The sequence below is a fragment of the Paralichthys olivaceus genome, chromosome 2 (genome assembly GCF_024713975.1).
Source record: "Paralichthys olivaceus isolate ysfri-2021 chromosome 2, ASM2471397v2, whole genome shotgun sequence".
NCBI lineage: Eukaryota > Metazoa > Chordata > Actinopteri > Pleuronectiformes > Paralichthyidae > Paralichthys > Paralichthys olivaceus.
In genome coordinates this window covers 9,902,417-9,917,371 of record NC_091094.1, presented here as the reverse complement: position 1 = coordinate 9,917,371, position 14,955 = coordinate 9,902,417, and the positions used below count along the sequence as shown (strand labels likewise).

General features: G+C 40.4%; 2 protein-coding genes across 10 annotated transcripts; both read right to left on the bottom strand.

Moving 5' to 3' along the window:
- Nucleotides 1-105: 105 nt before the first annotated feature.
- Nucleotides 106-10,396, bottom strand: LOC109635526 (poly(rC)-binding protein 2). Of its 7 annotated transcripts, none has more exons than XM_020096749.2 (13): nt 9,911-10,396; nt 8,548-8,675; nt 7,869-7,892; nt 7,744-7,776; nt 7,492-7,608; nt 7,279-7,410; nt 6,985-7,113; nt 6,412-6,486; nt 5,702-5,743; nt 4,473-4,572; nt 3,968-4,020; nt 3,525-3,694; nt 106-1,323 (listed from the first exon to the last, which is right to left on the bottom strand). In XM_020096749.2, the coding sequence occupies exons 2-13, from the start codon at nt 8,614-8,616 to the stop codon at nt 1,287-1,289; spliced, it is 981 nt and encodes a 326-aa protein (XP_019952308.1). In that variant the 5' UTR covers nt 8,617-8,675; nt 9,911-10,396; the 3' UTR covers nt 106-1,286. The 7 variants fall into 7 exon arrangements, with proteins under 7 accessions (XP_019952308.1, XP_019952310.1, XP_019952309.1 ...); XM_020096751.2 differs by having other exon boundaries at nt 4,473-4,545; XM_020096750.2 differs by lacking the exon at nt 9,911-10,396 and adding an exon at nt 9,361-9,680.
- A 98-nt stretch (nt 10,397-10,494) lies between these two features.
- Nucleotides 10,495-14,943, bottom strand: LOC109635412 (proline-rich protein 13). 3 transcript variants are annotated; one of them, XM_020096562.2, is made up of 5 exons: nt 14,852-14,943; nt 14,427-14,670; nt 13,290-13,352; nt 12,652-13,169; nt 10,495-11,489 (listed from the first exon to the last, which is right to left on the bottom strand). In XM_020096562.2, exons 3-5 carry the CDS (start codon nt 13,303-13,305, stop codon nt 11,442-11,444), a joined length of 582 nt encoding a protein of 193 aa, XP_019952121.2. In that variant the 5' UTR covers nt 13,306-13,352; nt 14,427-14,670; nt 14,852-14,943; the 3' UTR covers nt 10,495-11,441. The 3 variants fall into 3 exon arrangements, with proteins under 3 accessions (XP_019952121.2, XP_069391070.1, XP_069391067.1); XM_069534969.1 differs by having other exon boundaries at nt 14,427-14,683; nt 14,852-14,910; XM_069534966.1 differs by lacking the exon at nt 14,852-14,943 and having other exon boundaries at nt 13,602-14,428.
- Nucleotides 14,944-14,955: the final 12 nt, after the last annotated feature.

Below are 14,955 nucleotides of genomic sequence, written 5' to 3'. Positions count from 1 at the left end.
TTTTATATTTTCACATGTTCTCTTGTCTATCTCTCACTAGCTGCTGCTGTATTATGTTTCTTATGTTATCTCATGTCTTTAAAAGTGACAGAAGACTCCAGACAATTTGTGGTTTGAGCATTTCATATCTTTATTTCCATTTTTTTTTAACAATGTTGTGGCACCCAGGTCTACAGTCTCAAAAACGTGCACAAAAGTTTTTTCTTTCCTGCAAATAAAAAATAAAATAAATTCCGACTTGAGCAAAGCAAAGAGCAGGAAACTAGTGTTAACTCACAACTCTTTCTTTGTCTAGTTCCAGAGCATCACTGATTTCAATTCTCAGCCTCATCACATTGAATTGACAGATCAGTCAGTGTCCAGGAGTTAATCCCCCTTTGGTAGTTAAAAAAAAATATTTCCTCCATTTAAAACAAATATTCCAACATTTTTTAAGTATATATCAGTCTTTACAAAAAAAGCGAGGAGAACCCTCTGCTTCCGATCCCTTGAGCCGAGTCCAAACCCCAAAAACCTCCCAATCCCAGCAAAATATCCACATATGATCTCAGGACCAGGAGAGTGGGGGGGGAGACAGGAATGACATGTAGAGTGGGGGAAAACTGACATGCGTAGTTATACAAATTTTAAATTATCTGGATAAATTCATCTGTGAGTGTTAGAACGTTTGTCATCATAATCAGATATAACCGGTGACAGTGAGTGTGCAGCTATTTTTTCCTCAGTGACACGAGCATTATCCATGTTACAAGCACTTCAATTGAAAAAGGTGACAAAGGGGGAGAATGCTGCGTTTATTCAAAGTGAGTGTGGACGTGAATCAGACCGACTTGTGGAACTGGGTGAGGAAAAGAGGGGGCGTATATTAATGGAATAAAACAGTCACTCTATTATTTCTGACACTTTTGTTCATTATTCATTTTAGTCTTTTCCTCTTTAAAGAAAAAACTCAAGGTACAGAACTAAATCTATATGACTATTAAGAGTTTTCCAACTCTACTCTGTGATGGCAAAGAAAGGGGGAGAGAGTGAGGGATCCAACCAAGAAAAAAAAAGTCTAGTAAATAATTAAAACCTCCAACTCCACTCAAAAAGGGGAATTAAAAACCTAATCGTTTGTTTCTTTTGACTAAAACCAAAATGAAAGAAAATAAATAATGATTTGAGCGAGTCAAATCAGTGGCAGTTAACATTAAGTCTCTCTCATTAAGTTGGGTAGTTGCATTTGACTGCTTTATGGTAGCCGATGATATAAAAGTGAGATTTAGTGCAGATGCAGTGTCTTATCAGTTGGCTGCCAGTCCTGTGGCCTCAGAGGAAAGCCTGGAGAGACAGACAGAGAGACACCCGGAGACCGAGGAGGGAGAGAGAGCAAAAGGCATGCAATCAGACAGACAAGATAAATGTCAACCTCATTAACTGTACATTACATTATTACAATAAAATTCTGTATAAGGAGTTCAGCTAGAATTGCTGAATGGGAAATGTATGCGTCGATATAGAAAAAAAGAACTGCTCCTGTTGTCAATAACTTTTCTCAACAGCTGATCGATCAGAACTCTTAATAGTTTGGAGCCGTGTATTTAAAATGTACTTTCTGACTTGTATCAACTAAATATGAAGCTACATTCAGCCGGTTAGCTTAGCATAGACTGGAATCATGTTTACAGCACCCCATCACTGTGGTCTGCTCTTCTCACCACAAACTCTTCATCTGTGTCTTCTACGTGTGAGACATCGCTTTATCCACGTGAGATATTGATTTTCTTTGTTTTTTCACCCCCCCCCAGTTTTGGTCAGATTTAACAAATGCCTTATAACATGCAACTTTTAAAAAGGCAGTAGGTGGATTTCCAGTCTGTACACTAAGCTGACCAGCGACATATGTACTATAAAATAATGCCAGTGAAATTTTCTTTAACTTTGCAAGAAAGCAAAGTACAACGATTTCCTAAAATGTCAAACTTTTGAAGCTAAACTGAATTATTTCATATCAACACAATCTAAAAGGATGATTCGGTGCCTTAGATACCTGAGGGCAGATTTAGTTGGAATTGAAATTACAATATTTTCTTACATGAAGTGATTACATATAGTCTCCATTTTAACAGCTAACATTAGTCACTTAAAATTCACTACAAGGGAAACTAAACCGATAAATACAGTTTGACATCTTAAAGAGAGCTGCTACCTGAGCAGAGCTTACACAAAGAGAGAAATGCTTCAGTAAACCAGTGAAAGTATTCACTGTCCATGCTAAGTTCAAAGTCATTTAAAAATATAATGCACTCAACATGTCGTTTTTTAAAGAGACAGGCCAAATCAAGCTTAAGATACCCATCTTATAAATATGGCAGCAACCACCTATTCTGGCTGTATTTCACGTATTTATGTGCATTTGTTTTCGGTTGTAAGCTTGGCATGGCACAGCCAGATACAAAAGCAAGTGCAGGTACAGACAACAAAGAGCACTATCAGTACTGTAGTAGTAGATGACTTGTGTTTCCTTCATTAGTAAGGGGAGAGCCTTCGTCTTTTAGACTTGGAGCCGAGCTCTGGGGCGATTTTTGGCTCAGTGGGGATTGGGTGTGCAGGGTTACTGGCCCCGCTGACAACATGGAGGGCCAGGAGAGGGAGGGGCTTGAGACTGAGGAGACTTGACACACAGGCAGGAGAGCTGGGGAGCAGGGAATCAGTAGAGGAGGAGGAAGAGGAGGAGGAGGAGGGAGGAGGCGGCCCTGGAGCCAACAAGGACAGTGGGATGGAGGCTGAGGGGGGCACCACACAGGAGGAAGAGGAGGAGGAGGAAGAGAAGGAGGAGGTAGCAGCAGAGGAGGTGGTGGTGGTAGTAGTAGTAGTAGAGGTGGAGGGAGAGCACAGGCTGGTCTGTTCGGGGTTCAAGGAGGAGGAGGGAGGAGGTTTAGAGGACTCTACACTGTAGAAAGAGAGACAAGGAGAGAGGGACAACACAGTCGGGATGGGTCACAGGGCAGGCTGGTGAGAAATGGGTGGGAGGGGGGGTTACAGGTAGGAGGGTAGGAGGAGAGGTGGGGTGTGGGGGAATCACTCAGGGATGTGACCAAAACACAGGACAAAAAGCTTCATTAGAAATTAACAGATCAGTTACAGTTCAAAAAATAAATATCTCCAGTGATGGATTAATGTGAAGCTGAGATGAAGGGTAGTGAAAAGAGACATTTGTAGACGGAGAAAATTAGCACAAATATGCAAACGAGAAAAGTTCATGCATTGCACACGTAAGGAAGTAGGCCAGGTTGGAATTCGCACATGTTAGGATGTTAGGCACACAAACATATGGATTACTGTAGTACTGAGACATTATGAGAAATTAAATAAAAAGCCCAGCACCACAGGATTAGGTTTATAAACAGAAAAAGAATCAGGCAGGGTCATGTATCTTTACGTTTGTATCTAAATTCATATAAAACCTAAATGCAACATTTTGATTTACTGCGACTGAATGAACCTGACAGAAGCTAACATTATATAAGTGATTATCTCACCTGGCATTGATGAGGTACTCCGCCAGACTAATGCTGGCGGGCGAGCCTGTGATGGTGACCTGGCGGTCAGTTGATCCGTCCACTGGATTTGCAATCTTGATCTGGGCGCCCGACATTTGCCTGATCTCATTGATCTTTGCTCCTTGGCGGCCGATAATGCACCCAATAAGCTACAGAGGGGAAAAGTCGGAAAGTTATCTGTCAATAAAGAATAATAGATACCGGATAACATTATGAACAAAAGTCTCATGTTAAGTTATCAAACTGGAATTATCCTGAATAAAGGATTTTATATCACAATGTTGGTGGTGTAATAATTTTTATATTACACATAGTCATACAGCATGGTTTAAACTAAGATTCTTTTTCAGTTTAATGAAGTACATGTGATAACACTCATCAAATCTGTGTAACACTGATAGAAAAATGTATTTCACACTCACATCATTTGGAATGGTCATCTCATGGGAACTGGTCTGAGCAGAAGCATCGATCCCTTAAAAATACAGATAATGAAAAATAAGAATTTAATAACCCAGAACAATTTTGTCAAAATGTGCAAATGTGTGGCACTTGGATATAGCATCAGATATTATTATTGTGAACTGATCAGATTAATATAATTCAAAAGTCTCCCTGAGAAGATTTTTGTAACTAATTGCAAAACCTAGACAGGTTAGATTTTCCCTCTCAGTTAGTGTTTTGTTTATATTATTTTTAACTGGATTGCAATGTAATTAAGTCAAAGCAACTAGTAGCGAGTAGCTTTTAAAAAATAGTTAAAGCACAATTCCAAAAGGATGCATGATCACTATTTAAAATAAAACAATGGTATTTCTTTTCTTTAAATATATCTGAGGAAAACAATATGCTTATTGTGATGTTTTTTTTAAGCAAATGCATTAAAACGTTGCATTGAGGGGCGGTGGGTCACACCGCACTGCGTACCAGTGAATCCCTGGTTGCTTGGTGCGATGGGGAAGGGGCTCTGCTGCATAGCCAGCTGGTGAAGCTTGGTGAGCTGTGGAGAGATAGCAGCAGAGGAAGACTGTGAGAGTAAGAGAGGAGGCAGGGAGAGAAATGGGAAACACAGGAAGAGGGGAAAAAACAGATAAAAAAACAAAACAAAATGCACAGTCAGTACAAACAGCAACACAAAGGACCACAAAGAAACAAAACGCATTTCTCTCTCTCACACACACACACACACACACACACAAACACACATTCAAAGCTGTTTGTTGACAGATCTTATTCTAAAAGCTCTACGTGGATCCCTGGTGTCTGATAAGTGGTGTGTTTTATGACTTGACTATGTGGGGTACCCCATAAGTATTCCTCCAGAGTGCGGGCTGCATCTCTTGATGCTTTCTCGCAGCCTTCAGGGTCAGGGGAAAGTCAAGATACACATGGGAGGGAGCTGTCAATGAGCAGGAGATCATCTAACCAACACTAATAAAGGATCCAAACATGAACTGACATAGTTTCAACCCAGCTTCACACTGTACCAGTTATAAACCACTACAGATGGACGATAAGATGGAAGTCAGAGATGAGATCTCTGTGTCTTTTTTTTAAGACAAAAACGGCCTTTAGCAATGACAAACTAATAACATAAGTTGGTCATGGATGTTTGTAAAAAGTTAACTGAACTGTCTAAATTTTATCATATGACATTGTATATCGGACTAATGTAATACGTAACTTATATTCTGCTGATATTCAGTAGCAGGTCTGACTAATAAGCACATAGGAATAATGAAGGGTTAATAAAGAGGGTCGGGGGGTGGGGGGGGCAACCTGTTTATTTGGGACAGACTAATGAGCGAGACATGTAAAACAAGACAGAACAAAAAGCAACAAAAAAAACAGAAAAGAGTGAGCAGCAGGAACAGATCATTATTCATGGAACAGAGGAGTCTGGACATACAAACAACAAATGTCAGATTAATTAACAACTGACTGCCAGTCAACTGTAGAACTACACAAATATGAAGTACTGGCAGTGCTGCTCTGTTAAATGGTTACAAAAATCTGATCAAAGCAGGCAGAATAAAATTATGGGGCGAATGTATCTACAGTTAAGGCTGTAAAATGAGGTGTGGGTGGGTGTACATTTTGGAAGAAGACAGTTGTAATTATGGGTAGGAGTGATGGAAAATGTCTACTTCACTTACATCTGGCTGTGGAATGGCGTGCTGTCCTTGTACTGCATATGCCTGAAACAAATGGAAACAAAGCTTTCATGGTCTGCACAACGGATTTTATCACATAGGTTACTGCTCCAGCCTTATGTCAATATCTCTCTTCACTACTCCAGCTCACCAAAGCTGTTCTAAAACTTAAAAATAAGACATAATATTTAAGAATATCAACATGTATGTCTTGTCCAAAGTCTCCACACATCTGGGGAAAAGGCAAATCTTTAAAGACATCCCAGTGGAAATAAAGAAAAACCAAAGGGAGAGTTTTCCCCATGGAATATAAAAACAGTATTTAGTAAGATAAAAGACTCAGTAATGTTAGGCCAACAAACATCAGAAAACTTTTAGTTCAAACCAACAGTAGCCGAAAACCACACACTTCATTTTTGAAACCTAGAGTCCAAAACAATAAACACACAGACCGGACAAATAGAAGGCTTTCTAGCAGAGTAAATGTTTTGTGAAACACTTTTCAAACAAAAGTCACTCTGGTTGCATCTCTTCTCAAAACTTAGGTTGAGTTCAGAATATTCTGTGCCTTTCAAGATTCCCAGTTATCTAATATTCTGCACAAACATGCTTCACAAACTCATAGAAATCCAAATGTCAGAATACTGCCGCAATAAAGACACCCCCAAATCATCATGGTAGGATTCTGTGTCGCTCTTAAGTTTTGTATATACCTGTCCGCCTGCAAAGATGACGGGGGATCCTGAAGGTTTGGGTCGGTAGGGGATAGTGACCCCCTTAGGGGGAGACTGTAAGGAGACAAAGCAAGTGTCATTTTCCACCCATGTTATGTTAAATCACAGGAAATAATTCTATATGCTACATATTAGTCATGTTTCAGTGGTTTTTACACTGAAAATAGCACAAAACATTTACAGTTATAGCAAAAAAACATAGCAACATGAAAGTCTTTACTTTTGCCTTGTCCTCTGAGCCTCTGAGCTTCTGAGCTTCTGTCTAAATCGAATGTTTATTTTTTCCAACATAATTGTTTAACACTTATCCAAACATGCGTGGTGGAAAACAAGTTAAGCAATAACTGTACATTCACCACCTAACAGCTCTGATTAAGGAGCTTCAAAAATTACCTGTAATGGGGATCGTGCTATAGTTCTGCTAAATATGTCCTTAATCCAAATGCAACAATCAGGAGCCAAAAGCCCAGAGATCACAGTATTTCACATCATTACTTCACAGGTCAACAGCTTCCACTTAATTTGCTTCATTGCTTTCATTGGTCCACTTACCTCAAGCATGACCACACAGATCTGCTTCACACACTCAATTATCGACTGGGGAGTGCCAGCGATGGTGATGGCCCGCTCCGTTGAGTTGGGGAGCATGTCTCCTGCCACTTGTACCTGAGCACCGGTTGACTGAAGTATACAAATGAAGGGAAATCAGGTAAGAATTAAATCCCCCTGTTGTTTATAATCAGTGTGTGATGTGCAAGATTACACAGGTGATGGTCTGTTAATGCTGAGGGGATTGGAGCTCAATGTGTTTTTGTTTTGTATGATGTGCGGTTCTCTTCGGCATACCTCTCGAATTTCCTTGATTTTGCAGCCACCTTTTCCGATGAGGGAGCCGCACTGGCTCGCAGGCACCACAATACGTAGGGTCACTGGGGGCTTGCTGGTGGCTGTGCTGTTTGTCATTGAGCTGCTTATGTCCTGGCAAAATTGTGGAGATGCGGGTTAATCAGGTTTCCTGTTGAACTGTGGATTTATTTGTCAGTATAAATTGTAACCTACCTCTTCCAGCTTTTCAATGATCATGGAAAATGCTTTAAAGATGGCTGTGGTTGGACCTGCCAATGTAATGATCCTCTCGGGACAATTTCCCTCAGAGATATTGATGCGAGCCCCACTCTACACACGAAAAGAAAAGCAAGGAATTGAAAGAAGTGATTAAAACTATACATCTGCCAACTGTGTTTGTTATAACATTACAATTCATCGTGATGTAGCATAGCTATAGTACAGACAACGAAGATAAGACCTCACCTCTTCTCTCATCTTCTTCACAGATTCACCTTTCTATTAACAGAAACACAAAAGTCAGATTAATCTCCCACAGATCTTCAAATGATAGAAAATCTATATTTCAATGATATCAAGCATCATCTTACCTTTCCAATAATACTTCCAACTTCCTAAAAGAGATATAAGAGAGACCATTCTTATTAATCTTCATTTCACATCTGATTTCTCTACCACAGAGCTGGGACACATTTTATCTTATTTGCTAAGGTGGACCCAGTATCTATAGAACTATCAGAAAAAAGTGGGGCTGTAAGTGTGCATTCTTTAGAAAATGCTCCGCTGATGAAAACAGGTGTATTATGACACTTATTACAGATTGTGTAGTCGATTCTTCAAAGTTGAGGGCAATGCCTGAAGATAATTCTTCATCATGAGTTCCCAAGATCTCCACCACGGAGACTTTGTGTGTCTCTCTGATCCCACACAATCTTAAAACGACACTGTGAGAGTCTGGAAGCAGCCAAGAGTGAACAGTATCCATCTGTAGGCTGCTAATGCAAAGCCATGAGCTGGGACTTGTTTTAGATGGTATGGGTTAGCACAGCAAGCTCACAGCTTGGTTTCATGACCGCATGAGCTAGTCAGGTTTTCAGCCAAAACCCAATTCAGCTTTGCTTTGAGACATGGGATCCCATCACCACGTCAATACCCTGACTCATCACATCATGTCCCTGCCCTTTTACATCCCCAAAGGATTTAATTTCCATGAATATAATATCGTAGGCTATTACAGTGCAGACACAAGCAGCTGATATGTGACCTCACCTTGCCGTGCATGAGCAGCCTAATGGTTAGGGTGACATTGAGCCCTCCTTCAATCACACCGGAGTCCATAACTGCAACTGCAACCTGTCCGTCCGTTTGAAACTGGGTTGTTGGTTACTGAGATGGATCTGAAGGGCCAGACAGACATAGCAGACAAGATATTACACACCAAGGGTGATCATGTGACATTAATATCAACACTGACTGCTAATAATAAATATAATAAAGGGGTAAAGTTACAGAAGCATTCACACCCATGATGAGTCCATTACTACATCCTACCACAAGATGATTTTCTGATAGTTAGGTTTTCATAAATCTTAACACAGACATAACGTTAGATATAAAAGTAATTCCTTCACAAAGCATTTGAAAGCTGCTTATTCATTTCATTCACACCAGCCCAGGTCACATCTTCAAGCCTAAAGTGCAAAGTTAAAGGAGAAATATAAAAAAGGGTCTGTGATACGTGTTTGTCTCATAAGACAAATCTCCCCTGGGGGAGTAAATATAAACCTATTGTAGAGGAATATAGTAGATGTGTGTCACAGACCAAGCTAGCGATAATGCAACCGAGAACTGACGCGTGCTAAGACGAAACATGCTAAAATGGCTGGGGGCTCACTTTCATCGTGACAACTACATGCTGCTGTTTTACGATCAAACATCTGAATGAAACTTCTCCGACACCAAACACGCGAATTAGCGCCTGGTCCGCCTCAGTGCGAGCGGAGAAACATATGGTCGGTGAGCTAACGACGCCTCATTTGTTAGCTAAGAATCAAGTTTATCAACAAACATGCGCACAATTACCTCCTCGTTACCACACTTCGAGGTGAATTTGGTTTCACACAACCTCGGGTCACTTGACTACGACGAGAAAACAACACTAAACTGCCGCGTGCGCTCGTGTTTCCCGGTTTAAAGTGAGTCCATTTAACTATTAAACGCTTAGAGTAAGTGTGTTAGCCGCTTAGCATCCCTGCTCGCTTGCCGTGCTGGGGAAAATGAATGGAGCATGCGTGCGCTACTTAGCACAGCTAGCTAACTTCGGCTAATTACTAAACGTGATTATTAGCCCTTTAAACACACGCGCCCTCGGTGGAATGGTTGTAACGTCTTGTTTTCACGCAGGACAGATGTTTAAGAACAGGAAGTGGGATTCAGAGGCGACATTACAGCCAAACTTCCCCCCGCGTTGAGACTGCGTGCTCACCGCCGCGCGGCCTTGTTAGCACGCTAGGGACGTGCAGCCGCTGTTAGCCGCTGGGCGCGATTCCTTCTTTCCGCCACTTCGGAGCACAACAACAAATCCATTTTAAAACAAACACACACACGATGCAAACAAAAATCCCAAACTCACCTGAGTGCTGCGGATGACTGAGAGACCCGGGGGGAGGGTTGGGGTTGTAAGGGTAGAAGGGGAGAGGTTCGGGAGGGTAGAAACCCGGGGGAGAGTTTAGAGAGGACTCGGGGAAGAGGGAAGAGTGATGTGAGATCGAGCTCCGCTCCTTCACACAAAGACAACAAGAATCATCACCCCTGAACTTTCCCCTTTCACCCACACCCCCCCTCCCCTCGTCCATCCGCCCCGTCCAGCCCCGGCTACGACCCGACGACCCTCCTGAAAACACGGCACTTATATATTTTTTAAAAGTTACAGCAGCTTCAAAACGTTAAATACGAGAATAGTCTTTAAAACGCGATGTTACATTGCGTTGGAAACGTCACAGATGTGAGTTTAAACAGCGACGATCTGCAGCACGGAAGATAAACTACTTGTGTATAATCGATTCTGATCAGATTCAGACATTAATAATCAAACAGACGCTTTACAAGAGTTTAACATGTTCCTATTTACAAACTTCAATAAAATACTGTAGGGCCACTAGTGGACGCGAAGTGTACTGCAACCCGTGCACCGATCAGGAGGACACATCACACCTCTCACTTCCATCTGTTTATTTGGCAGAATTATATTAAGGCTCTTTATGTGTGGTTACAATCTCAATACAATGCTTTTTTTCTGTCATGCACAGTTATAGAAAAGAAAAGTTATCAAGAACAAAATCAGGCAGAGGTAGATAAAGACAATCATTATCTGTATCACCTTTAGGTTAATCTTCCAGAGGAAATACGTTTTTTTTAACTTAATCGTAGCGTTACATTTTCTCCAAGAACCCACATTAAAACTGTAAATTAAGAAAGACCTGTGCACATTGATATATATGTGAGGATTCTCAGTTATCCAGGTCATGTTATCCTCAGTAGTTTCATTAGTGTTCATTAGTGACTGAACTTCTTTAAGAGAAATTGCAGGTTAAAGTTTTTACATACTTCATACTCAGCCTTGTTTGAGAATTATCATTCAAAAAGTTGATTCAGGATTTTTCATTTTTATAAGACTTGACTGGAAATATTCAGAGAAAACAGTGACGGATTTCAGCATTGCACCTACAAATGCTTAACCCTAACCCTTCCTCATTCTTTGAGTCTAGTTGCCTATGTACACTTGTGCAACTCCTGAATGTGTGTACAATGATGCAATCTCTCATCCAAATATTTCAATATGTTTTCAAAGTAGTCTTTAAGTATAGTATATTTAGTATGTTTACTGTAACTACAGAATGTTTGACATGAACACCACAAAAAAAGGGTTAGGATTAGATTCATGACAAAATGGAACATCAATACAGACAGATGCTGTGAAGCTTTTCACACCATTTGCATACATATAAATAGCCCATACTAGATATGATGAAATAATAAATACACAGCGCACAGAAATCCTGTTAAAGGTGATAAGAATGACGTGTGTGTGCATATGGTTAGGTGTCAGGCCATCCGTTTGTGAAGCAGCATTTCTGCGGAAGATGTTTCTTGAACTGTCGGCCTCAGTCGCTGCTGCTGCTGCTACTGCTGCTGCTGCTGCTGCTGGAGGACTGTAGAGAAAAAGAGAAAAAATACATTTAAAGCTGCAATTTACAAAATTATCTATAAAATTAAAATCATTAAAAATGATGTATTATTAGTTCTGCTATTGGTGGCTGTTGCTCAGGAGATAGTGAGGATTGTCCACTAACTAGGCATTTGGTGGTTGGCTTGGCTGCACTTAAGCATTTACCACAGGTTACACTTGTGGTGAGCTGATTGCTGTATAATCAAAACCATCAATGCAAGACTCTCCCCTTTGGTATATAGCTATAGTTTGACAAAGTATCATTCAACCAGTTTGGCTTTATGTAGGCTTCTTTCTTGGTGTGAAGTAAATGGTTTATAGTATACCATTTACAAGCTGACAGAGTAACTGATTAACCGGAAAATGAAACCGCTGCTGAGTGTTAAAATCCACTAAGATCTATCCAAGATAATCAAATCCAGACTGACAAAAGCAAGAGCCACATCATGTTTCCAATAAATTATATACCTGGATTACCCAGCCTATTGCTGCTAATCTGAGGCGTTTCCCCTGTGAACCTCTAACTGTATGTTTGACATGATAATTTAATTTAGTTTCATGGTGCCTTTACTTTCTCCATTTCATTCTATAAATGTTTACTCAAAGCAGAGCTGTCTAAGTAGAGCTGAAACCATTGATCGATTAATGACAGACAGAAAATTAACAAAGAGACAACAAATCAATAAACATCTGAACTCCTTTTTCCAGGAAAACTTGCAAAAAAACCTTGCTGTTTAAACCTCTGAAGTGCAAAGATTTTTACTTGTGATGGGTAATTGTTATTATTTTCCATGTAGTTCTATACTATACTATAATTACTTTCTTGGATAATTGACGTCGAAATAATTCTTTACTTTATTTACAGCGCTTGTATATGTGGTGTTTTTCTATCACACATCCCCTTCACACATTGCAGGCGCAGCCGTCAAGGACACTTCAGCATGCAGACTGGAGGTACCAGGGATTGACTACCGACCTTCTGATATATGGACGACCCCCTGTATCTCCTGAGCACAGCCACACCCTTTCAGTTGCATATAAACCGAGGGGAGTAGTCAGGTTCAACTTTCATCTTTTTATCTAGTATCAGTGTTAATGCTTCACCTGCAGGTGGGGCCATTTTAAACCTTTAAACCCAGTCTCACCTTGCCGTGTTTGTGGTGTCCATGCTTGTCCCCTTTATGTGCTTTCTTCATCTTCTTCATCTTTTTGTGGGACTTGTGTCCAGCCATCCCCATCCCCATTCCCATTCCCATTCCAGCCACTCCTCCACTGAAAGCTCCAGCCATAGGATTCATCCCTCCATGATGATCTTTGTGATGGCCTTTGTGGCCTTTATCATGGCCTTTGTGGTGGCCTTTGTCATGGCCTTTGTGGTGGCCCCCTTTAGGAGAGTGTGGGTATGGACCTGGGTGACAACCTGCAGGAGGAACCCCTGGATATCCACCTGGAGCCATAGGATAAGGTCCTGGGGCTCCATAAGGCATCGCCCCTGGGGGTGCATGTGGTACCAGACCAGGGTTTGTACCAGCTGGGTATTGGTATGGTGGGTATGCTGCGTTTGGAGGCTGAGGGAAGACTCCTGCAGAGGGTCCAGCAGGATATGCAGGGTTGTAGCCAGGAGGGTAGGCAGGATTTGGTGGGCCTATTGGAGGGTTAGGTCCTGATACACATAAAAGCACACACACAATTTATTTTTTACTAAAGACCTGCCTTATAAAACAGATATAAAAACCAATAATAAACCATTACAATTATATGCTGGTTATGTGAGATTTCCTACCTTGATTTGGCCACATGGTTATATTATTTTTGACCTGACAGGTCAAACACTTCAGAAGGAAACCTGGAGAAACATTAAGAAATACAATTTAATTAACTACATTACAAATAATCAGAATTTGAGCATCTGTTCTGGTTTTCATGCATTTTCATATGCATTTACCTGTGAGTTTTTACCACGCTACAGTAGTAGGCTACAATCTGTTACCTGTGTTTGGTCTAAAACTACAAATATATCTTATTCGTACGACTCTATCTTAAACACTGGAAAAGTGTGAAATATCTCTTAAGGTGAAACCAGACTGTATCTTACCATATAATTTACTTTCTCGACTGTGATTTAATCCAGATCCAGTCACATATTTTTTTTCTCCAAACAAAGAAGTCCTGTGGTAATTTATATCAGATGATAACTTTACTACAAAACAAATACACAGTGTACACACTCTATCTAACATACAAATACAAACTGATTAATCACTGATTAATTTCAGGTAATTCATGTCCCTTATCAGTTAACCACCAGAAAGTACATGAAGTAGTTAAGATGTTTTTGTTTCACTATTTGTAATATTAAATGATATTTACACAATAATGTATCAGCCATAAAAACCCAAATAACATCATAATAGTATTATTTTATTCAATAATGAGAACATTTTTATTTTTGATCATTTAACATGTATTTTGCTAACAATACATGTACTTAGAAATAGTTAGATTGACTTTTACTTCTGTATTTTTACAGTAAAAGATCTGAATGCTTCTTCCACCACTGGGTAAAGGAAACATGTATTGCACTGTATTATCTTTAGCGAGGTGCATCTGTTAATCAACCAAGTGCAGGTCTAACGTAGGTTACAAACTTAGTTTTTAAAACTTTATTACCAATCCAACAAAAAACTCGAATCACAAAATAAACTTCTTGCTCAGATTAAGACATTTTATGACGTCATGACGTTAAACTGTGGTCTGTGTCAACAACAACCTGAAACACTTTCTGCCTTTAAATCTGTAATACAAGTATAATACGACAGAAATAACCAGGAGGTCTCTACGTCATGTGGCAGCTGCAGTTTCAGGTAGTTTTGTTATTGACTTGTAATCTGTATTTGTCGACGTGTAGATTCAGTCTTACCTTAGTTTTCTCTCCTCGGGTGTTTAAGATTGTCAGCGTCTCACTTCCGCATTTAACTGGGCGAGGATGCAGTAAACCACGCCCAGTCCGTGCACGTCCAGGAAGTTCAAAGTGCGTGAACGTGTTTTTTTTTTTTGAAGTGCGTGGACGTGCACGGACTTTAGTGTATCATCAACTTCAGGGACCCACGCCCCAGGCTGCACTCATGATTTCCATCATGACAACAGTCCTGATCTACTGGTTTCTATAGGACAATGCTGAACACATATAATCAGTGTGAAGCAGAGAACACACACACACACACACACACTTTCCATTGCCTTCCATTCATTGTGGTTAACACACCCAAAACCTTATTTATCACCTCAACTGTTATCAGTTCATACCCAACCCCAACCTCAACCCAACCACAATTCACGTCTTACCATTAACTTTAACCTTAGAATGGATTGATTAGGACTCAGCCTTGGTCCCTGTGAGGTTTACTGGTCCCGACAAGATCAGTGTTACTGCTGTTTTGTCACAAAAA